At 41.5% G+C, this 26,181-nt stretch overlaps 1 protein-coding gene across 1 annotated transcript in view; it reads left to right on the forward strand.

Annotated features, from left to right (window-relative positions):
• The window catches only part of Camta (Calmodulin-binding transcription activator), a 1,827,966-nt gene that overhangs the window by 1,605,497 nt on the left and 196,288 nt on the right, over positions 1-26,181 (forward strand). Inside the window, exons 29-30 of the mRNA XM_080281035.1 lie at positions 9,768-9,934; positions 10,779-10,853. Coding sequence (XP_080137161.1) covers positions 9,768-9,934; positions 10,779-10,853 — 242 coding nt within the window. The remainder of the gene's footprint in view (positions 1-9,767; positions 9,935-10,778; positions 10,854-26,181) is intronic.

A 26,181-nucleotide genomic window follows, 5' to 3' on the forward strand; every position in this document is an offset into this window, starting at 1 on the left:
AAGAGGGTCAATACGGTACCAATTTATAAAAGAGGAAACAAAGAAGAACCCACGAATTATAGACCAGTGTCCCTGACCAGCGTAGTCGCAAAATTGTGCAAGAGAATTCTGAAAGACAGATGGATAAAATATCTGGAGGAGATTAACATTTTGGCTGAAAGTCAGTTTCAATTCAGACATGGAAGATTGTGTGTTTCCAACTTGTTGAGCTTTTACTCAAGAGCGATTGATGGGCTACACGAGAGAGATGGTTAGGTGGATTGTGTGTATTTAGATTTGGAGAGCCTTTGACAAGGTACCCCACAAGTGACTAATGTGGAAATTGGAGCACATAGAAGGACTGAAGGGAAACCTTCTGGAGTGGATGAGAGACCTCTTGAGAAACAGACAAATGAGGACAGTAATAAAGGACAAGATGTCCGGATGGAGGGAAATAACAAGTGGAGTCCTCCAGGGCTCGGTGTTAGCATCAGTAATGTTCCTGATTTACGTAAATGATATGGTAGGTGGAATGAACAGTTATGTAAGGCTGTTTGCCAGTGATGCAAAGATCATGAGGAGAGTAGAAGTTGAGGAAGACTGTAAAATGCTACAGGAAGACCTGGTTAGGATTCATGATTGGAGCTGGATGTGGGAAATGAATTTCAATGCAAAAAAATGTAAAATATTGGATATGGGTAAAAGTACCAAGTGGCCATCACTGAATTATTTGATGGATAGTGAACCAGTCACAAAAGCAAGAGAAGAGAAAGTTTTGGGAGTACTGGTCCACGATAGTTTTTCACAGGAAAAACACATTAACAAGATAGTTAGAGAGACATACAAACTCTCGACTAACATAAGAGTGGTATTCCATTAAATGGATGAGCTGATGATGAGAAAATTGATAGTGGCCATCTTCTGGTACTAACAAAAACTTAGGTGGAAACTTTTTGTTAGTACCAGAAGATGACCACCGTCTTTAGCAAATCAACTTTGGAGGGACAAAAGTAGAAAGCAGGATGATGATTTCTACCAGGAACTGGCGGAATTGGAGACGCATAATAAGCTGGTGGAATGATTGATTATGTGTGTGTGGATGAAAGGATGCGAAAATGTGTAATGGATGCAAGAGCTTATAGAGGTTGGGGGAGTGGACTTTCAGACCACTACTTGGTGATGGCCAGAATCAAGGTCCAATTAGGATGGAGAAATAGAAGAAGGAAGGGACGGGAAGAAGGAGTATTTGTAAGGAGAGTGGAAAGGTTACAAGAGGATGAGAAAAAGGCAGAGTATAAGAGAGAAGTGGAGGAATGATTGGGCAAAAATGAATTGGAGCAAATGGGCGACATGGAAGGTGTGTGCAGGATATTTACAGAAGAAATATGTGCAGCATGTGATGTGGTGTGTGGGATGAAGAGAAGACAGAGGGGTGTACAAGGAACAGCGTGGTGGAATGAAGAGGTAAGACAGGCTGTGGCACAAAAGAAGAAAGCAGACAATGAATGGATGAGAAATAGGGGCGTGGAAGAAGTTGAGAGGCGGAACATGGAGTTATATGTAGAAAGAAAGAGAGAGGTGAAAAGATTAGTAAGAGAGAGTAAGAAGAGAGTGGATGAGGAATTTGGAAGGAACTTGAGTGTAAAGTGGAGGGACTGTAAGCAAATGTTCTGGAAAGAGATGAAAAGAGTAAGACAGGGTGGAAGTGAAGTTAGCAGGGGAGTGAAAGATAAAAATGGAAGATTACTAGTGGAGAAAGGAGGAAAAGTGAGCAGATGGAGAGAACACTTTAAGGAATTGTTGAACATAGAGGATGGAAGTAATGCAAGTATAAGTGGCTGGGGAATGGCTGGGAGGAGGAGGGAGGTGAGAAGACAGGAAGAAATCAGTAGGATAGAAGTTGTGGAAGCAATGAAGAAAGTTAAATTGGGGAAAGCCCCAGGAATTGATGGAGTGTGTGGTGCAATGCTGAAGTATGGGGGAGAGATCGTAGTAGAATGGATGTGGAAGATGTGCAGATTGGCCTGGGAGGAAGGTAGAGTCCCAGAGGATTGGAAGTCAGGTATAATTATTTCCTTGTACAAAGGAAAAGGGGAAAAAGAAGTGTGTGGTAGTCATAGGGGCATCTGTCTTCTTAGTATAATAGGAAAAGTGTATGGTAGGATACTTATTGACAGAGTTAGACAAAGAACAGAGGAATTAGTTGGAGAAGAACAGGGAGGCTTTAGAAAAGGAAGAGTTTGTATAGTTCAGATATTCATTCTTAGATCTTTAGTGGAAAAGTTTCTAGAGAAGGGAAAGAAGTTGTATGCGGCTTTCATGGATTTTGAGAAAGCATGTGACAGGGTGGATAGACAAGGATTGTGGAAAGTTTTAAGAATATATGGAGTAGATGGGAAGTTGTTGAGTGCTGTGAAGAGTATGTATGATGATACTAAGGCTGCAGTGCGTGTGGATGATGAACTGAGTGAATTTTTCTCTTTGAAGGTTGGGTTGAAACAGGGATGTGTCATGTCTCCATGGTTGTTCAATCTGTACATGGATGGGGTAATAAAAGAGGTACAAGGTAGGGTAGTGGATGTCAAAGTGGCCCTGGTGAGAGAGGGTAGTGTTTGGAAACTCCCTGTACTGTTGTTTGCAGATGATACTGTGTTGTTGAGTGAAGTCGAAGGGGAGCTGCAAGGCTTGCTGGATGAGTTTGGGAGAGTGTGTAAGAAACGGAGTCTAAAGGTGAATGTAGGGAAGAGTAAAGTGATGGTCTTTGAGAGAGGTGAAGTCAGTGAATGTACAGCGAGGTTGGATGGTGAGGAATTGGGAAATGTGAGTATGTTTAAGTACTTGGGTAGTGTGATAAGTAAGGATGGAGGTTTGGAGAGTGGAATGCTTGAAAGGGTACAGAAGGGAAGAAAGGTTGCTGGTTCCTTGAAAGCAGTGATAAGAAACAGGGAAGTGAGCATGGATGTGAAAAAGTTACTACATAACAGTATTGTGATACCAACTCTAACGTATGGAAGTGAAGTTTGGACGTTGCTGGAAGGACACAAGTCAAAAGTGAGAGCAGTGGAAATGAGTTATTTCAGAGGAGCCTGTGGAGTCACATGGAGAGACAGGCTGACAAATGAGAATATAAGGGATCATTGTGGTGTGTATGTGGATGTGATAGGAAGCATTAGGAGGAATACACTGAGGTGGTTTGGCCATGTGGAGAGGATGGAGGGTGAGAGAGTGACGAAGAGAGTGTACCTGAGTGAGGTGAAGGGGGGAAGAGGGAGGGGGAGGCCGAGGATGAGATGGAGGGATGGGGTGGAGAGGTATATGGGAGAGGGGGGTGTGAGTTGGGAGCAGGGCAGTGAAATGGCAGGGGACAGGGCAACGTGGAGGCAATTTGTTTGTGGCCACCCCAAACGGGATTGAGGCGTCTGGCAATAGATTGATAGATCGAACGAGTGTACAGATTAGGGAAGGCATTTCAGAGTGAAATAGATGAAATTAAAAAGCAGTTGCACATGCAGAAGGAAGAAAATGAAAATTTAGTAAAGGATATTAATAAGAAAGACACAACAATTGATAAATTATCAGTTGAAGTGGGTACACTTAAAAGGAAGATTAGTGAAATGGCAAGCACAGTTGTCAACCATGAAAGTATTATGGAAGGGTTCAGAAATGATACAGGGACAATAAGGCAGGCAAGCACTCTGATAGATTATAGCAGTGATATTGAGGAGAAGATAACCCAGGTAAATGAAGCGATGCAAAGCTACAAAATTTATGTGGAAACCACATATGTTGAACTGGCGAAAGTAAAGAAAGACTTAGAAACAAGACTTGAAGAAAAGAGCATTAAAAAGGAAGTGGAGAAAATAATCCAAAACAATCCAAAATTGATCAAAGATTCAGCAGACATCAACAAATCTATAGTAATCACTGGTATAGAGGAGGAAGAAATAAAAAACAAGATATCGAGAGACAGAAAGGAGATGGCAAATGTAATGAACATATTGAAGGAAGTGTCACAGGAAATCTGTAGTAAAGATATAGAGGAACACAAAAAGCCATGGAAATATTAGAGAAATAAATCAAGGCCCCTGAAAGTAACCTTCCAGAGTGTAAACACTGTGGAGGGAATACTGAAAAATGCAAACAAACTTATGGAAGAAGAGGACTTAAAAAATGTATGGATAAAAAGATGCCTAACTCAAGAGGAACTTGGATTACTAAAAGAGAAGAGGGAGGAGGCAAGAACAAAGAATGAGGGAAGATCAGAGGAAGAGAACACATTTTTTTTACAAAGTAATTTGATTGCAGGTTCGAAGTTGGTACATAAACAGGAGGGAATAAAAAAGAGAAAGGTAGTAGACCCAAGTCATGTCAAGTATGTAAACAAGATGATTAAGTTGATGTGCTCTAATGTAGATGGAATGGTATCAAAATTACTAGAGATGAATGATTATATCAAAGAAAAGGAACCACATATTGTTTGCCTAACTGAAACAAAAAAATTAACACCAAGGGTGTGAAGTGATACGCTAAACCTAGAAGAATACAATATTTGGAGAAGAGACAGGAACTTAAAAAAAAGGAGGGGGAATTATAATATTAACAAAGAAATACTGCAAGTCAAGGAAATAGAACTAGATGTATCCTTACAGGTAGAACTGATCACAGTAGAGATTAGTACGTCTGAAGGGAAAGTAATTGTGGCAAATTTATATGTGCCACCCAGGTCAAACATTTTGGAAAAAGGTGAATATGAAGACCTGGCAGAGAAAACAATTCAAAGTTTAAGAGCATTACTACATAGAATGGAGAAGAAATCTGAAAGAATTATACTAACTGGAGATTTCAATACAAATATAAATGGGAATACTCTAGATATAAAAAGCCAGCAAAGCTGTTGGGACCATAAGCTCCTGGACCTTATGCAGCAGTTTTTCCTAACACAACATGTAAAAGAAAGCAATAGAAAAAGAGGAAGACATACCATCAGTACTAGATCTTATATTTACTAGGCAAGAAAATGATACTGACCATATAATGTAGCACCCTCCATTTGGCAAAAGTGACCACACATTATTAAATTACAGCTTCAGGATTGCATATGACATAGGTTATAGTAATGAAAGTTACAAAAAGAGCCTTAACTACAAAAAGGACAATTATCATGACCTAAAGAAATACTTCTTTGAAACAGATTGGGAAAAAAAGCTTAGAGGACAAGATTTAAATGGTATATATAGAAAATTCTGTGAACTTTATGAAATAGGAGTCCAGAAGTATATCCCACAGCACAAAGAAGCAGAAAAGAAAATAAAGAAATGGTTTAATGCAGAATGTAAATAATCAAAAGAAAAAAGAGATTTGTTGTGGAACAGATACAGAAGACACAATAGTGAAAGGGCATATAACAACTATAAACAGGCAAGAAATGATTACACAAGAATAAGGAGGGAAGCTCAAAAACAGTTTGAGGAGGACATCATCAATAAAAGTAGTGATCAACCAAAGCTATTTTACAGCTACATCTGAAGCAAAACCAAAATAAAAGATAAAATACAATCCATTACAGATGAGGGGATCACCTACACACAAGAGAAGGATATTTGTGAAGCACTAAATAAGAATTTCCAATCAGTTTTTAACAAAGAAAATAATTTTGAGAGGGATGATATGGAACGTGCATGCCTACACATACTACCAGATATACAAATATCAGAAAAAGAAAGACAGGAGGAGTTAAGTAAATTAGACAAAGGAAAAGCAAATTGTCCTGATGAAATTTCATGTTCAGTGCTACATGAATGTGCGAAGGTGTTAAGTAAACCATTATCTTTAATTTTCAAGGAATCCTTGGGACAAGGTAAACTACCTGATATTTGGAAGAAAGCAAACATTGTTCCCTTATTCAAGGAAGGGAATAGACAAAATCCACTCAGCTACCGATCAGTATCACTAACCAGTCTTGTAAGCAAGATATTAGAAAAGCTGATAAGAGAAGTTTTGGTAAATCATCTAGAAGAACACATTATGATAACAGAAAGACAGTTTGGTTTCAGAAAGGGAAGATCATGTGTTACTAATTTGCCGAGCTACTGTGACAGAGTAACAGAAACATTACAGAACAGAGAAGGATGGGTGGACAGTATCTATTTAGGTTTCAAGAAAGCATTTGACAAAGTACCTCACCAAAGACTTTTATGGAAACTGTACCATCAAGGAGGAATCTGAGGCAAACTGTATTGGTGGATGCAAGACTTTTCTCAAAAAAAGAGAAAAGAGAACAGTACTAAGGGGAAATTACTCATCATGGGGGGAAGTGACTAGCGGAGTTCTACAGGGCTCAGTGCTGGCACCAGTTATGTTTTTAGTGTATATATATGATATAGACAATAACACTGGAAATTAAAGCTATCTAAATATGTTTGCTGATGATGCAAAAATACAAAGGAGAATTACTAACACAGACTCTTGCAAAGAGCTACATGAAGAATTAAATAAACTTTATGAATGGAGCAATACATGGCAAATGGAATTCAATGTGGACAAGTGTCATGTAATTAGCTTTGGTAAAAGTGGAGGAAGACCTGATTGGGATTTTAAGTTAGGAAGTAAAACCCTACACACATCAGAAAAAGAGAAGGACCTAGATGTGATTATCGGTAACAGACTATCTACTCCTGACCACATCAGTGAGAAGGTACAGAACATGTATACACTGCTTGCAAATATGAGAATAGCATTCACATACATAAATGGAGACATGCTAAGAAAGATAATAACATCATTCATCAGACTGACCCTGGAGTATGAGTCAGTAGTCTGGACTCCTCATCTCAAAAAACACATAGAAAAGATTGAAAAAGTTCAAAGGACCGCAACAAGATGGGTACCAAGCTTAAAGGATCTAACCTATGAAGAAATACTAGAAAAACTGAATCTACCTACACTACAGGAGAGAAGGAAAAGAGGAGACATGATTATGCGATATAAATGCATATCAGAGAAGGAGAAAATAAACATAAATGATTACATAACCTGTTGTGATGCATTAGCAAGAGGACACTGCAAAAAAATGCATAAAAAGAGTGTCGATAAAGACATAGGGAGATTTAGTTTCCCAAATAGGGCAATTGATCAGTGGAATGCGCTGCCGAATGAAATAGTGTGCCAAAACAATTCATAAATTTAAGGATATGTATGATGAAAATGGTTTAAGACACGGGACAGTACGAATGTGACTAATTCCTGTAAAGATACAATTAGGTAAGAACAATTAGGTAAGAAAACACACACACAGAGACAGACAAATGAGGACAGTAATAAAGGATAGGATGTCTGGATGGAGGGAAGTAACAAGTGGAGTCCCTCAAGGCTCAGTGTTTGCGCCAGTAATGTTCCTGATTTACGTAAATGATATGGTAGATGGAGTGAATAGTTATGCAAGTCTGTTTGCTGATGATGTAAAGATCTTGAGGAAGGTAGAGGTTGAGGAGGATTGTAAAATACTGCAGGAGGATTTGGATAGGATACACAATTGGAGCCGGACGTGGGAAATGAAATTTAATGTAAAGAAATGTAAAATATTGGAAATGGGTAAAAGTACCAGGAGGCCATCACTGAATTATTTGTTGAGTAGTGAATTAATCACAAAAAGGAGAGAAGAGATAGATTTGAGAGTGCTGGTCCAAGATAGTTTGTCACCAGAAAAGCACATTAACAAGATAGTTGGAGAGACTTATAAACTCTTGACTAACATAAGAGTAGCATTTCATTATATGGATGAGGAGATAATGAAAAAATTGATAGTGGCCATGATCCGCCCCGGGTTAGAATATGCAGCGGTAGTGTGGTCCCCACACGAAAAGAAAGATATAAACAAGATTGAGAGAATACAAAGAACAGCAACCAAGATGGTCCCCAGTCTGACAAACCTGTCATACAGAGAGAGGCTGGAAAAACTGGATTTGCCTTCCTTAGAGGAAAGGAGAAAAAGGGGAGACATGATTGCAGTGTTCAGGACCATGGTGGGAGTAGATAAAATTGACAAAGAAGATCTGTTTGTATGGGATAAGAGAGTAACAAGAGGACATGGAATGAAATTGAAAAAGTCAAGCTGCTTGAAGGATATTAAGAAATATAGCTTTCCTTACAGAAGTATAGACTTATGGAATAGCCTGGACAAAGAGATCGTCCAGTCTAAAAACTTAAACGAGTTTAAAGCTAAACTCGACTTATTGAGAAACAGCGACGGAAACCCACGAGCATAGTACATTCCGTGTATATCACAATTAGGTATATTAGGTAAATACTTAAATATTTGGAACGACTTAGACAAAGAGGTGGTGCATGAGAAAAACATTCATGTGTGTAAAGGTAGACTTGATAAATGTGGATATGGAGACAGGACAACACGAGCATTGCTTAATTCCTGTATGCTACAAATAGGTAAATACACACACACACACACACACACACACTCACGCACACACACACACACACACACACACACACACACACACACACACACACACACACACACACACACACACACAGTATATACAAGGTGTCCTAGGACGGACTTGATACTAATTTCAGGACGTGATTCATTATATGCTAATTCAACATAAATTTAAAACCCCAGTGGTTATGGAGCTGTATGAAGTAATATACTTATGGACAAACTATGAGAGAGGTCATTTCCACTCATAAGCTCATTAACAATTATAGCTCCATAACAACTGGGAACTAGACCCATGTTTGTGTAGCAATTTTTACTTCACATCACTCAAGAATCACCATCCAAAGTTTTTACATCAACTCCCAGGACACCCTGTATGTATGTATGGAGTTATAAAAGAGGTACAAGGTAGGGTAACAAATGCTGCAGTGTCCTTATTGAGAAGAGGGTAGGGTTAGGAAACATCTTGTACTGTTGTATGCTGAAGATGAGTGGGAGCTGCAAAGCTTGGTGTGTGAATCTGGGAGTGTATGTAAAAAATTAATGTAAAAATGATTGTAGTAAGAATAAAGTTATGGTCTTTAAGAGAAATGAAGTTACAGAGTTCACAGTGAGACCGGAAGGTGAGCAAATGGAGAATGTGGGTGCATTGTATTAATTTAGCAGTGTGATGAGTAAAGATGCATGTTTAGAGGATGAAATCCATGAAAGGTAATGGCAAGGAAGAAAGGTTGTTGGTTCAGTGAAAGCAGTGGTTAAGAAACTGATCCCAACTCTGACATATGGAAGGGAAGCTTGAACTCTGTTGGAAGGACACAAGTTAAGAGTAAGTCCAGTGAAAGTGAGTTATTTAAGAGAAGTATGTGGTGTTACATGGGGAGACAGACAGATAAATTACGAAGTAAAGGAGCATTCTGGTGCTTATGTGGATGTGAATGAAAGTGTTAAGAGAGCTACTTTGAGATGTTTTGGGTATGTGGTAAGGATGATGAGTGAGAAACTGACTAGAAGAGTGTATGTGGGGGAGGGGGAGACCAAGGATAAAATGGAGGGATGGAGTGGAGAGATATATGAGAGAGAAGGTAGGAGTTGGATAGATGGCACCTAAATGGCAGAGGACAGAGTGACTTGGAGGTGATTTGTCTGTGGTCACCCTTTCAAAGGTCAGGGTGACTGGCTATAGATAGATAAATGCAGTAGTTAGATAGAATTAGGAATATCAGAAGTAAATTCAAGTAGATGTTATATGACTTTAAGAGTAATATGGGTCATTGGTGTTTGTGGGAGGCTAATGATCTGAATTAAACCCTCATAGATGATTTTATTATTTCAGTATGTATACTTCAGACAGATGAGCCGAGCTGCTACATTAATTCAAAACCAGTTCAGGTCTTATTGTGAGCATAAACGCTTCAAGAAGAGCCTTGAAGGAGGAAGTCATACTAATGTCAACTTCACTCTGCGAGGCTCAAGAGAATCTACACCTATTCCAACATTAAAGTAACTATCGTGGCTATTTTTCATGTTTTAGTGACATAGTGACTTCATAATATACCAGAATCTTTAACATGAATTTCTTTTTAGACATTTGTGAGATTTACACTTTATGCAGTAAATCCTTGTTTTAAGTCATCCTTTTGACATTAATTTGGAATAATTACCTACTAAACTTTCATTGTTAAATTTGAAACTGAGCTGCCAGTCTTCCTCATTTTAAAGCAGCATTTGTGTGTAAAAAGTAGTAATATTTTGTAATATATTCATGAAGGATTTCCTTTGCTTCTGTTCCATATTAAATCATGAACATTTAGTGAAATATTCCATGCTGGTATTCAGTATTGCATGTTTATTGCTAACTGTAATTTATAGTAAAAATTTATGCTCTTGATAAAGCACACATTGATCTCATCAGTTATTGCATGTGAACCTGACTTTTGTTATTGTTCTTCAGGAGATGCCAAACGAGTATGCAAAAAAGTTGAGTATGGAAGTTGATGAGGCTATGGAAATGACTGTTGGTTAGATGAATTACTGATATATAAAGAGGAGTATATGACAAAGTTTTGGCACTCCACTATTTTTAACATGGTATTCAATAGATTGACTGTTTTGTAGGTGTATATAAAGTGAATCTACAGCAAACAATAAAATATCCCCAGAATATGTGCAGATGGTTAGGCCTTGTGTGGTGGCACCAGTATTTTGGCTTGCACATTGTGTGGATGAGTATTTGGCCTGAGTATCTGACCTGTTTTACTGAGCATGCTTTTGGTAGCTCTCCCTCTTTTGTGCTTTCTCTTTTCTCATTTTCTGGACTCTTATGGTAACAGTAATGATGTTTCAGGCGGACATATTCCCAGCGACGTCAGCACCAGGCAGCCCGCAAGATCCAGCAGTTCATGCGTCAGACTAAGCAAAAGTAAGTGCTGATACCAACAGTATGTGCTTCTGTTTGCTGTGCTGTCTCTTATGCGTGGATTAGTTTTATGCAGGACTGATGGTAGGCCTAGCATTGTACACCTGCATCCAAGTAATATAATAATCCCCAAGATTCACATATATCTTTCAGATGCCACTGCCATACCTTAATTTTTCTTCTTGTATGGTTAGAAAGCTAAGGGTAGGTCATAATCTGAACTTAACATCACCTCCTTTGATGTGCATTGTTAGTTAGAGGTTGAAAGGAATACAGTACTCTACTTTGAAATTCATTGTGCATCTTGGTGTTCTCATCCACTTGTGTGTACTGTAGAAATCATTGGATAAATTTAAGGAATGGTTATGTTTTCAATAATTGAGTTGGTATACTGACTTTGTGTGGTGGATTGCATATGGAGACCTGAGGAGGTAAAGTTGTTCAGTATTTACTTTTTTAAATCAAGAGTATGTACTTCATTTTACGCTCTGTTATTCATATGCTTTCACTCACTTTCTAGTTTATCAATGTGAATATGTGCTTTAGTATGTTAGATTGTCCCATGTGTTACCACTATATGTGTGTACAGTCCTTTGCTTAATATACAAGTTTCTATGATTTGAAATGCTTATAGCGCGATGGGGGGGGTGGGGTGAAAAAAATTCAATAGTCCTTAGTGCGCGAGTTGATTTTGACACTGTGAAATCTGGGCAGCAAAGTGAGCAGAATCCGGTATTGCACCACAGAGTGCGACCTACCCTTGTGTGCGTGCAAGGAAGTGATGCGGATAATGACGTCACAAGCCATGGCCATAGATAGTGAAGATCTACCAATCCAAAATGCAAGCAAAATACTGGCAGCTTTTGACGAGTTTAAACATCAAGTAACAATGAACGAAAACAGTAAAGTGAGAGCTCAAGAGGTTCTGAATGCCATAGAATACATCATCTGTTACTACCAAGACAGGCACGCCGAGGAAATGAACAGATGACATCAGACTCTGATCACCACCTTCTTTACTCCACCACAAGAAGAAGATCCAGTGTCCTCAACATCAGCCGAGGATGATGACGATGGTGCATCTGTTGTGCCTGCCTTGGACTTGGAGGGGTTCATGAATAATGTGGAGCATGTTGGTGGTGGTGGTGGTGGTGGTGGTGGTGGTGGTGTGATGAAGTTGGGTGATGTGGAGGGTGCTGCGGCCAGGGCACTGTAACTGCCTTGCCCTACCTTGGAACCCCATCATTTCAAGTCAGCAACTTTCCTGCATAGATTTTAAGGTCAGGGGCTATTGTGTGGGTTATACTTACTGTGTACATACTGTATGTTTAATGTCCCATAATACATAGACAAAATGACAGACTAGAGGCTAATGGGGTGACTTTGAGGCAGCCACCCCACCAATTAGAATTTTCCCCATAAGGTATGTTATTTGTAAAGCTCAAAATTTCTAGAGACCGAGGTCCTCTACAGCCCAATTCTCATATATTAAGCGAATGGACTGTATCTTGTTTCCTCATTTGTGCACTGTAGCACATGTTTTATAACAGATTTGCCATAGTTTCTTACATAACATCCTAAAAAAGTACCACATTGAGTGATATTGCTTTAAGTAATGTTATGATCCAGTAAGTAATATTATCTTCACAGATATTATAAAGTCATATTCAAGACTGCATATAAGTAAAGTACGATATCAGAATGTATTTAATGCAGTTACCGGATGTCATTGTATGTGCCGGTATGTATTATATGTCAGAGTTCATAAGCAGTTATAACATCTGGCATATTGGGATTGTATAGCACCTATATTTGTCTCATGTAGGAACTTTTAGTCTTTCAGAAGCCTCCTTTGGTTGTGAAAAGGATGAAATATATCACACTGAGAAAATACACGTACCTCATATGGGTGTTTTGTTGTATTTTTGACACATTTAGCATTTCTGCTGAGTTAGTTGAAACTTCTAATTCAAATTAAACACGCCAATTTCATTATATAGCACTACAGGTGCATAATAAGAAGTGCTTCCCAAAAGTTCCTGAAATTTGACTAAAGAAGGAAAAAAGTCAAGTCCTAATCACCACTGTCCCCTTCAAAGTACTGTAGTATCTTTGGGTGTGCAGACATCGATCCCAGTGCTTCTTCCACGATTGGAATGCTTTCTGGAAGTCCTTGAGCATCAGCCTGTTCAGGACCTTCTGCGATTCCTCATGGATCTCCTCAGCGATGTAAAATTTTAGTCCTTTCAGCTGAATATTCATTTTGGAAAGAGGAAAAAAATCACAGGGGACCAAATCTGGTGACTACATGGGATGGGGGACAACTGGCATGTTTTTTAATGCCAAAAACTGATGTGTGTTTGGGTGCATTGTCATAGTGAAGCACACATTTTTTTTAGTGCTACTTGCCTGGATGTTTTCGCCTCATGTCCTCCTGGAGCCATCTCAGAATGCCACAGTAGAACTTTGTATTGACAGTCTGTCCTTGAGGGATGAATTCCTTATGAACAGTGTCCTCCATGTTGGAGAAAGTGATGAGCATTGACTTCACATTGCACTTGACCTGATGTGCCTTCTTTGGTTGGGGCAAAGCTGGGCCCTTCCACTGCAATGATTGTTGTTTGGTTTCTGGGTCATACCTGTAAACTCAACTTCCATCACCAGTAATGGCACTTGAGAGGAAGTTAAGGTAATTTCTGGCCATTTCCTTGAGCTCTGTGCAGACCTCCACATGATGTGCTTTTGCTTATCAGTCAGGAACCTCAGGACAGAATTGGTGACAGTTCATCTCATGTCAAGGTTGCCTGACAAAATGCATTGGCAAGTTCCATATGATAGGCTAACAATGTCACAAACATCATGGATTGTCCTTCTGCAGTCCTCGATGATAGTTGCACAACTTGGCCACATTGTCAGGAGTTGAACTAGCGGAAGGGCAACCAGAACGTGCATCGTCGTCTGTTGACGTTCGTCCATTTTTTTAACGATTAAACCAGCCATAGGTTTAAGTAACCCCCAACGCATCATCACCAAATGCATGTTTTAACATTTTATGAGTTTCTGCCGTATGCTTCCCGAGTTTCACACAAAACTTCATGCACACATATTGCTCTTTCATATCTTCCATTTTTGAAATCATAAAATTTGCAAACTAACCCAAACACAACAATAAAAAAACACGCACATGCAACGAATGCATCCACCCCGCACAACGCCACTTTACATGCTAACAAACAAAAGGTGCATGCACTGTCACCTGGCGTCCACACACTGTATGACAAGTGGTTTCTGCTGTGCTTTCAAATATTGGGAACTTTTGGGTAGCACCTCATAATTATGTAATTCTGTACACCCGGCCTGTGTGTACAGGACTTTGGATATAACAGATCCCTTGACCCTGCCAAACAGTTTTTGTTATATATTGAACCAGGGTCCAGTATAGGGAGCGTATTTGGCGACCTACCAGAAAAAGTTGTTAAGTACCAAACCCAAGCCTGGTATTTCCTCATCATTTCATTATTATCTATTGAAATGAGGGCCAACATTTGTTCTGTATTGCTTATTGATCAACAGTATTATATATCAAGGAATGCAGGCTATACCCACACAATGCTGTACTGATTTAATGATGTCTTAACTTGTCCTATGTGGGATACCTACCAGACCAATTTTCATATACGTGTGGTACAATGGGCCTCTCGAATTTCTTGTATAAAGAACTATCAGATATGCTGTCCACCTTTTCCCCCAATTAGTCCATTATAATGAGGTCTCATTGTAATCATGTAAGTACCACAAATAACTTCACTGAATTATTTGAAGTGGTAGATTTTGAATGAAACATACAAATACAGAGGGGTCACATTATCTACAATTCATTGGTTCTGATATACCTACATGAGAATTATGAGCTTGTCAGACTTGAATAACTAAATCTGTGGGGCAGATAGCAAACTGGTTCTTGGGTCTGTGACTAGCTACTCTTAGACTTTAAATCTCTTCCTGTTTAATCACCTGCAAAGTTCTGTCTTATGGGCATTTAGTTGATAGTAAACTCTCTCTTTATCGAACCTCAGTATATTGGATTTCAGATGTATTGAATGCCTCTGAGCCCACCAAACTTTTTCAGCTATACAATACCTAAGTAGACTCAGTTATTGGAGTGCATAACGTGGCCCATCTGAACTGTAGGCAGTGCATGGGGTGACTCACAACACATTTGCCAAGGTAGATGGATATGAGTACCAGTAGAACCAAAAGTAGGTGACTAGCTACATAGGTTACATAACACAAAGGAGACAGCCTGGTTAATAATAATAATAATATTAATGATAATCATCAAACATACACCATCTAATCCTGTGTTGCCTCATGAGGAGCATAAGAGCCCTGGGCTTGGCAAGTTGGTCCTGACAGTTAAGATAAGAATGACCAGCCTGACTCATCCCTGAATGGCGTTATGTTAGCAGTAAACCCCAACCACCCTTTGGATATAAACCTACACAGGCTCAATCTGGCTGGAGTGCCGTAATTACCCACTAAACCACCAGGTGCCATAGTTTGGTTATGTGGTTACCACCCAGCATTGTAAAGGGTTTCCAGGTGTACAGGAAACAATTTTGCCTTGTCACTTAGTGTTGAGATACTCATAGACAGAAGGAATAGGAAAGAAAGAGGGAAAGAAAGACAGAAAAGGAAGGTAGGAAAGAAGGAGGGCAGGAAAAGGTAGTCACCCGAGAGCAGCACTACACTGAGTGAGTGGATGGTGAGCATCCCCATCTACCAGTTAATGATAATGATAATAATTTGCAGTTTATTTATTCACTGCATCCAGCAGCTGAAAATACACAGGTCCTTAATCTGTATCCTAACCTAAGGGGGATCAGTAGACCTACCCTGGTTGCTTCCGAGAAGCTCAACATACTACCAAGCCTCACCAAGACCGGAGTAAGGTGTGGGCACAAGGAGACAGACCAAATAATCTTTACCTTGCTGAGTTTTAAACCCTTGTGGGTTGTCCACCACACCATGCCATGAGCTGCACTTGACAGGTGAGAGCTCACCTCACTTACAGAAGCAGCATGGCCAGAGCGAAGCTCAAATTCGGGTTACTTGGATTGGGAGTCGAGTGCTCTGTCAACCATGTCACCAGGTGTTCTGCACATCTGCCTACATGTTTATATAAACATTTTATTATATTCCACGGAGGGAGCTACAGGCACTAAGAATATTTTGTTGTTTAGTAAAAGTGAAAGTGAAAAGCACAGATGGATATGAGTAGAACCAAGAGCAGGTGACTAACTCCTTAAGTTATATGCAGTAATGCAAATGAGGCAGCGGTACTGTGCATGTGCATACATGTTTACATAAACATTTTTATTTTAACATGAGTTACAGGCAGTAAGAATATTTTGTTATTAAAAGTATGAGTAAGATGTATAGATGGATATGAGTAGAACCAAAAACAGGCAACTAGCTACATAGGTCATGTAATGCAAAGGAGACAATTTAGCATCATTAGCCAGGCACCAAGCATATGCATGCATGTTTACTAAAACATTTATTATTTTTTACAAAGAGTTACATGTACCAAGAATATTTTTTGTGTATTAATCCCTATGCGCCTGGTGTCGGTCGTGTCCAATGCTCAAAGGGGGATTGGTAATGCCAGATGTCAATAGGAACTTCAAATGCAAGCCTGCCACAGTTTGAATTGACTGCCCTTTGTTCCTGTCACCAAAGGGTAGGGAGACACTCCCACCAGCCAGCGCAAGTGCGGTTGAGTCTTATCTTTGACTTAGCCAGGTAAACAGCAATGTCATCAGGATCCGCCTTGTTTGATTCCGTCCCCACCCCAGTTATCATGTACAGAGCGACGTGTCGTATGCTGAGCCCTGCCCTTTTTTTTTTTTTTTTTTATGTGTCCAACTCTGGGCATAGGCTTCACAGCCTGCTCTCAAGGCCCAGTAGTCCTCCTACATACCATACACCTCTACATGTCACCACTTTGGCGCTAACACCCACCGTCCATACTGAATACATGCTAGGGCTGTCTCATACAGGACTGGTGTATTGGTATTAGTGGGGGTGTTTTTACGACATGTCGGCGGGTCTTCTGGTAGGCTAGATCAGTAAAGTCTGATTTTTAAGAAATTCAAATCCTTAAACTGTTCCCTGCCCCAGCTGGGATTTGAACCTGGGTCTGGTAGGACTGCAGGCCGCCTCTCTACCGATTGAGCCACCGCCTCCCCCTGAGATATCTGATCATGCCCTCACACTGGTTCAGGAGTTGGGCATGGTCTGTGACAGTGACTCCTTCCCATCTGACGAGGAGGTGGACGATCTCAAAGCTGTTGAAAGTGAAGAAGACGGTGGTGAATGTGAGAGTCACATACTACATAAACGCTGCAGCGCCTCACCACCCTGTCCACGATAAGTGCGTTGCCATCCCTGCCTGCCACCACCCTTATCACTTCAACCAAGCACTTCTAGGGCCCTAGCTCGTCAAATGCGGGGAGACGGGCATCATTGCACACACGTGGCCAACATGGCCTGGCAACATCACCCCAGCAAGGCAGTGAGTCAGGTGAGTCATCACCCTTGCACTCCTCCACCTCCACCTCCATCTCCACCTCCATCTCTCCTTCTCCTTCACCCCATGCCCTTGCCCGTGGCCCTGGCCGTGCCTGTGCCCGTGGTGGTGGGCGTGTGCATGATTTGACAAGGCATGCAAGTGTGGGAGAAGCACACCCAAGTAGCCCTGGCACAAGCAAACTTGAAACTTTTGTATGGGAGGAGGGGAAGGTTTTGAGCCAGCATTCCCTGCCTTTAATGTGATGGGGGCAGGTGTGCAGAGGGGTCACATGGAGGCAGGTGTGACTACAATCCTGTCCTTCTTCCAGGCTATATTCACCAGTACAGTTATGCAATACCTTTAGGATGAATTTAATTTCTGTTAGGCTATTTCTGTATGCTGGCTGGAGATGTCTGTGAGTGAGAGGTCTAAGATGAAGGAGTGGATGCCAGTAGATGTGGATAAATGTGTGTGGCCCGCGTTAACAATTATAATGGCCCATGTCAAAAAGCATGTCGTACATGACTTTTGGGAAGTGGACAAAATAGTGTACATACCTGTCTTTGGGAAATACATGGCCAGTGATCAGTACCAGCCATACTGAAGCTCCTACACTTCAACAGGAATTATGACCCAGCACCCGATGACAAGTTGTGGAAAATACGACCCATCCTAACCATGCTGAATGAGTTATTTGTCAGTCTTTTGTGTCCGTTTCAGAAAGTTGTGATCGACGAGTCACTGTTCTGTTCTGGGGAAATCTAGCATTTATACAGTACGTGCCTTCCAAATGTCACCGTTTTGGACTGAATTTCTTTGTCCTGTGTGATTGCCAGTCAGGATATGTGCTCAACATAATACAGTACAGTAAAACCTCACTATATCGGACTAATTGGGGCCCAAGGCTGTCTGAAAAAAGCGAAAGTCCGGTAAAAGCGACATCAGGACTCCCCCCCTGGACTTCCTCCTTTTGTTATGCACAGAGGCTTGCTTGTCATTCATGCATTTATTCTCTCTCTCTCTCTCTCTCTCTCTCTCTCTTCACACTGGGCACTTCTGATTTACTTCACATATTTTTGTCTTCATCGTCACATTCATCTTCACCTTCCCATTCATTTTTACCTTCACTTTCAGTTCACTCTGACATTCACATTCACTTTCATATTCTCTTCCATGCCCATTTCACATTCACCTTCACACTCACTTTCAGTATCACTCATTTTGAATTTCCCTTTCACCTTCACTTGCAACCTTACTTTCTCATTTTCACTTACAATTATTCACTCACCTTCACTTTTTCCCTCCCTTCTGTTACTGTCACATTCACCTCCATCTTCACTCACGCCTTCACCTTCATATTCACATTCTTTTTCACCTTCACTCACTTTTACTTTCAACTTTTCTTTCACCTTCACTTTCACCTTCATTTTCATTCATTTTCACCTTCACTTTCACCCTCACTTTCACCACCATCACTTTTACATTCATTTTCACCTTCATTTTCGTTCACTTTCACCTTCACCTTCACTTTCACCCTCACTTTCACTTTCGACTTCACTTTCACCACCTTCAGTTTCACCATCACTTTCACATTCATGTTTACTTTCACCTTCACCTTCACATTCATCCTCACTTTCACCTTCCATCTTCACCCTCACTTTCACTTTTGACTTCACTTTCACCTTCACTTTTACTTTCACCTTCACATTCACTTTCACCTTCACCTTCACCCTCACTTTCACCTTCCACCTTCACTTTCACTTTTGATTTCACTTTCACCTTCACCTTCACTTTCACCTTCACTTTCACTTTTACCTTCACTTTCACCTTCACCTTCACTTTTACTTTTGCCTTCTCTTTCACTTTCACGTTCACCTTCACTTTTACTTTTGCCTTCACTTTCACTTTCACCTTCACTTTTACTTTTGCCTTCACTTTCACTTTCACCTTCACTTTCACTTTCACATTCACTTTTACTTTCACCTTCACTTTCACACTACCTTCACTTTCACCTTCACAATGCCTTCACTAGCCTTCATTTTTTCATTCACTTTCGCCTCTCTCTCCCGGAGACAGAGAGAAGGGGAGTAGATGGAGTGAGAGAGGAGGGACCAAGGTTATGTCTATCTCCCTCATTTGTTTATGCCAAGGGGACGCCACTTGTCATTTCTGTATTTATTCTCTCTCTCTCTCTCTCTCTCTCTCTCTCTCTCTCTCTCTCTCTCTCTCTCTCTCTCTCTCTCTCTGTTGACTTTGACATTCCATATTCACTTGTGTGCTTTCTTTCACCCTCACTTTTACACTCATTATCACAGTTATTTTCATTTTCAATTTTACCTTCTCTCTCTCTTTCTCTCTCTGTCTTTGTCTGTCTGTCTGTCTGTCTGTCTCTCTCTCTCTCTCTCTCTCTCTCTCTCTCTCTCTCTCTTTCTCTTTCTCACACACACACTGGAGAGGGGATGGGGAGGAAGAGAAGGTATGGAGGAGGAGAGAGAGAGGAAGGACTGATGTTATGGTATCTCCTCCGTTTCTCTGTTTATTCGTTTATTCAAAGAGAGGACTGCTTCTGGCTTTATTGGACTTTTCCCGAAAGCTTAAGAATTTAGTCCTTGGCTTCTCAAGTCTGATAAAAGCGAATTCCGCTATATTGAAGTCCATTATATCGAGGGTATACTGTAATCCCTCTACTTTACGGATGCCCACTTTCTGGACATCCCCACTTACCGGATATAATCGTCCCAGGATCCAATATTCCCAAAATGGTCCGAAAACCGCAAAAAATTCGAAAAAAAAAAAAAATCCCGCCTGTAATTTGAACTTGGCTCGTGCGGCGCAGGACAGCTTTGTTTTGGTGCGTCATTCCTCCGACATCCGCTAGAGCGCCCCTGCATTCTCCCCACTTTCCGCTTGTCTCTTGTCGTAAGTGAACACTTGTTGTCATGGCTGCCCATGTGCTCGCTTTTGTGGTGGTGCCTTACCTGCTGCAGGCACTCCTGCTGCTCTCGTGCCTCTCCTTCGTGTGTGTGATGATGGCCCAGCCGCCTGAGAAGAGGAAGAGAGTGGTATTGACTCTGGAGAAGAAGCGGGAGATATTGGAGAAAATAGATGCGGGATGGTCTTCGTCACACATCATCCGTGAGTTCAACCTGGCCCGATCTACTTTGTTTGATATTAAGAGATCCCGAGACAAACTCATGCAGTACACGGCTGACTTCTCGTCGAAAAGCAAACGCAACATGGAGAGGAAGATGATGTTTACTCCCAAGTTTGCTGAAGTCAACTGTATCACGTTGATTTGGTATCGACAGCAACGTGCTGCTGGTGTGATGGTACGTGGTACGGAGCTGAAGGCTGCTGCTGAGAAGTTCGCAAGGCTTCACGATGCCCTAGACTTCAAGGCATCCGAGGGTTGGCTCTTCGCGTTCAAGTTACGACATGGCCTTACCAACCGTAAGTCTCATGGCGAAGCTTTGGACGCTAACAAGGATGGAGTATAGGAGTTTCGGCACAAGGTGAAAGGATTGATTGACAGAGAGGGCCTCACTTTCGGTCAAGTCTACAACGTTGATGAAACTCGTTTATTCTATCGCTCTTTGCCTACGAACACTCTAGCCGAGGAGACGGAGAAGCGTGTACCTGGCCGCAAGCTCTCCAAGCAACGGCTGTCTGCTTTGTGTTGTGCCAATGTTAACAGCATGCACCGGCTTAAGCCCGTTATTGTTGGCCGTGCAAAACAGCCTCAGTGTTTTCGTGGGGTGATGGATGTCCTTCCTGTCGTCTGGTACCATTCCTTGAAGGCATGGTTCACAGCCCACATCTTCAAAGACTGGTTCCACTGCCATTTCATCAAGGAGGTCATACATTACCAGACGGAGAAACTGGGAATCCCACGCGACCAGGTAAAGGCCCTCCTTCTCCTCGACAATGCACCTGCCCACCCGTGCAACAAGGACTTGGTGGCTGAGAATGGCCGCATTAGGTGCAGGTTTCTGCCACCTAATACTACTGCTCTCATCCAACCAATGGACCAAGGAGTGATCGTGGCAACGAAGCGCCTATACCAGCGGAAGTTCCTGGACGAGGTGATGGTTGTTCTCGAGGACGAGGACGAGCGCAGGGAGGGACGGGACACGCGAGGCCAGCGGACTTTGGAAAACCTTCGCCGCTACAACATCAAGTCTACCATTTACAACTGGGCCAGTGCATGGAAGGAAATCCCTGTCAAGACTCTAGAAAATGGTTGGTCTCGTCTGCTTCTCAGAATGGATGTGGCGTACGATTTCCTAGGTTTTGACGTGGATGACTTCCATGCACGTCTACTTGCGCACGGCGATGATGTTGATGTGGACGAAGTGCGTGAGTGGTTGGATGACGACGAGGGCGATCCTGGGTATCAGACCCTGTCTGATATCGAGATCGCATCTTCAGTTGCAGGTGTCAGTACCCAGCTTGAAGATTCCGACGATGATGCGAACTCCTCTCAGCATGACACAACTCCAGCCATCCCCAAGCTGAGTGCACTCCGGGAACACCTAGAGTTCGTTCTGGACAACCTGGAACACCCGGACTGCAACAGGGAGATGGGGCTCTTGGGACTTGTGGAGGAAGTGCGTGCTTTCAGGCAGCACATCATAAATTGTCAGATTCGTTGTTCCTTGCGTCAATCAACGATTAACAGCTTTTTCAGGCCCGTGACCCCCGCTGTGCCCAGCCCTGGCTCCACTCTGTTGCCTCCCCAAGACAGGCCCTCATGCTCCGAGCCACAGCCCAGCACATCAGCCATCGTGGAGTCACTGCTCGACGTGAGTTTGCGTCTATCTTCCAAGTCGTCTGCAGTGGGTACACCATCACCATGACCCAGCGACGCATCCCTAGGTCACCTCCCAACGATACTCTCAGACTCTGACAGTGATTAAACAGCAAGAACTTCTCCACTAGACCACACAGGAATTTAGCGTTGTGCAGTGAAAGAAAAACAGTGCATACAGTATTGTTAAGAAATTAGAAATTTGAGTGAAAAGACAAAATTTTTGGACTAAATTTAACATAAATAAACTTGTGATTTGTTTTGAAATTGGTTTTATGAGTGGAAAGACTTAAAGTGCAGAGTGCAACTCTTATTAAGTTACAATGGAACATAAGTAAGACAAGAGTGCACAGCGTGAAGAGAATTGACTTCTGAGTGCGAATGACTTAGTTAAGTGCAAGACTTCATGAACAGTGTACTGCAAGTGCTTCAGGAAATCCTTCTTACTGCCAGAGTCTGAGAGGAGGCGGTTATTCATCGAGATGGCCATGGACTTGCTGTAAGTAGGCAGAATCTTTCATACTGTACTGTACTGTATTTTCCATACTGTACTTACCTCAAACACCTCATTTCACTCTTTTATGTCCCTTATTGGTGTGAATATGTAGTGTCTTAGGTGCTATGCACGTGCAGTAGGGAGGTGTTTTTCTGAGTTAGACTAGGTTAGGGTCCATAACTACCAGTCCAGGAGCCAGGGACTTGTAAGTACCCAGAATGTTTAATATTGTATAAACCTACCTCAAAAACCTCATTTTATGGTTCTTTTGCATTTATTTCAGTCTTTTATGTCCCTTATTGGTGTGATTTGGGTCTTAAATAGGTGCTATACATGTCCAGAGGAAGTTGTATAGGTGTTTTTCTGAGTTAGGGTCCATAAATACAAGTCCAAGAGGCTAGTGCCCACTATCCGGACAGGACCACTTTCCGGACATGCATATGGCTCTATTACATCGGATAGTGGAGGGATTACTGCACTATAGTTTATTTGGTTACAAATGTGGATATACTAAGTGATGATCCACATGGCTATTCTGTTGCTGTGGTGAAAGTGCTAATGGACCTGTACTTCCACAGAAACCTCATTCTGTATATGGATAATTATTACACCTCCCTGGCATTGATGAAGCATTTACTTGGACATGGGACTGGTATCTGTGGAACTGCCCATGCCAGCAGGAGAAATTATCCATCCTTTCCAGAAAAGACCAAGAGAGGTGCCCTGTTAACCCGAAAATGTGGTAATATCTTGGCCACTCACCGGTACGACAAGTGGAAGGTCAGCATGCATTCCACAGTTCACATGGTTATGCAGGACACAGGAAAGACAGACTACAGGACTGAGCAACCTGTGTTCAAGCTATATGCTGTCAATGATTATAACATCAACATATGGCTCATTGATAAGTCCGACGTGCAGATTGGTGAGATTGATTGTCCCCGGAAATCCTGAAGGTTGTACAAAAAGGCATTCCTACAACTTCTTGATACTGTATCATTATCTTTTCAACGAAGTTGTGGATAAGGGTCTCTCTCTACGTGAGTTTGAGAGAAAACTGGCACGCGAGCACCTTGTAAAGTATGCAAATGTACCATGCGCAGCTGCAAGGAAGACAATGTATCAGGTGGCAATGGCAGACAGGTTGGCTAGCATACAGTACTTGTCACACTGCTGCTGTCTTGAGCACCTGCAAGACGACTTGCCTACAAGTGTTGCCACATCTGCACCACAAGAACAAGGCAGCCGAAAGCATGAAAGGGGATGTCCTATGAATGTCATAGGTGCATTGTGGCACTTTGTCCAGAGTGCTTCTTTGAGTATCATTGTGAGCGTGAGTTCTAAGCACTGGTGTGTGGGAGAGTGTAATAGTGGCTACTGATGTGCATCTGATGTGTTTCTTTTTCTGTATTTTATTATACAACTTATGAAAGCTGAGAGCTGATAAGTGAAGTTGAGTTTGTAAATATCTTAAATCACCCTAGAAATAATAAAAGAAAACCAAATTTGCCATTCATCCATCCAGCATCCAATCCTGTGTCGCCCCATAAGGAGAGTAGGAGCCCAGGATTAGGCAAGTTGGTCCATTTAAGATGAGAGTGACCAGCCTCACTCATCCCTGTGTGGCATTATGTGAGCAAGAAGCTCCAACCACCCCATGGATATAAACCCTGCACCAGCTCAATCCGACTGGAGCACCTAAAATACTTACTAAACCACCAGGTACCATCATTTGGTTATATGGTTACCACCCAGTGTAGTAAATGGCTTCCTGGTGTCAATCAATCAATCAATCAATCAGTCACTTCCTGTGGCACCCCACGGGATGTATAGGGCCTCAATGAACTCTCTCCACCAATATTTGTCTCTTGCCATCTCCTTCAGGTCGCACCAACATTCCTCTCCTGCTTCTTTTTTCATTGTCCTCAACCAGGTTTCCTTCGGCCTACCTCTACCTCTTCTTCCTCTAGCAGTCCACTCTGGCACATCCTGTATTAAACTACCTTTCTGTATATGTGCCCCAGCCACTTCCAGCGAGACAGTCTCACATATTCATTAACCCCTTAACCGCGGGGCGTCACTTTCGTGACGCTTGGGAGCAAGGGATCATACCGCGGGGCGTCGCTTTTGTGATTCTGTGTTATTTTGAATTCACCCAGGCTTCCAAGTGGGGGCTTGTATCATCTATCAGTACTGCCAATGTCTAACACTAGTCAGCACTCCTAATCTCATCTGTACTCCCATCCATTGTTGACAATTTAGCCATTTCTCCCCGTTCTTAACTCCCCTCCCTACCCCTCCTCCATTACCCTATCCTTTCGCCTGCCCGGCCGTGCTACGCTAAGTAAATCTTCCCTGGAATTTTTCACTGATTTCATCCATTGAAATAAGCCCTATGCCCTATTCTTATACCAAATAATATATACAAGAAAGAAATAAGGTAAGTGAGAGTGCCATACACCCGGAATTGGCTAATTATCACCTGACAACACCTCACGTGCAATTGTTCGCTAATTTTCGCTGTTTTTTTCCCCTTGAAATATGCTGTATAATCTATTTTCGTAATAAATATACATATAAGGAGGGAAGGGAGAAGCCTAAGTGATATTTACATTCACCTGGAACTACCTAATTTATAATGTATTGTCTAGATTTCCTGCCAATCATTTCAGTGCTATACATAGCTGTTTCAAGAGCTAACATTGGTAGTACTGAATATCCCCTAAGTAGGCCTCCACCTGGCCCTCCCTTATCAGTTTACTCTCATCTTCCGAAGAGGAGGTACGTCTGTTTCGTCTTGCTGACTTCAGGGACTTTTTCACCCCCATGCAAAGGGCCCTGTGACCTTTACCCCCTACTAAACCTCGTGTGGAAAGAGGTAAAGGGCTGACAATTGATAAAAGAGTGACTACGATCTTTCTATTGAGTAAAACAGTGCAAGTGGAATTGTAAATAATGTGTAAACAGCAAGTGAAAGTAATGAATGTAAATATACGTGAACAATGGAAAATAGTTTTATAAGTTACTTCAAGTGACAGTGCATAACACAGTGTAAATAAAATAGAAATGTAAATAACGTAAATAAAATAGAGAACGTAAATAGAAATGTAAATGAGTAGTATTATAAGAATACGAGTATATACCCTAGGAGTACTGAAAGTGAAAGTTTCACTCAAGCATGTCTGAATACTATGAGTTATGAGAGTGAAGATGAAAGTGACATTCACTCTCATGCAAGTATACAGGACGAGAAAGTGAATGCTACGTATTTTACTGAAAGAAATTGAATCCCTACAGTGACAATAAACTAATACTACTGAAGGAAACTTATGGATAAAGACTGTAGATATATATAAGTGATATATAGTAATAGAAATATAAAGTGTGAGGGGTTTTATGAATAATAAATGACAGAGTACCAAGAGCGAACTAGCGCAAGTGCGACGGTCAGACG

This window comes from Coenobita brevimanus, chromosome 87 (assembly GCF_032717465.1).
Source record: "Coenobita brevimanus isolate Jiangsu-jjx chromosome 87, ASM3271746v2, whole genome shotgun sequence".
Lineage (NCBI taxonomy): Eukaryota > Metazoa > Arthropoda > Malacostraca > Decapoda > Coenobitidae > Coenobita > Coenobita brevimanus.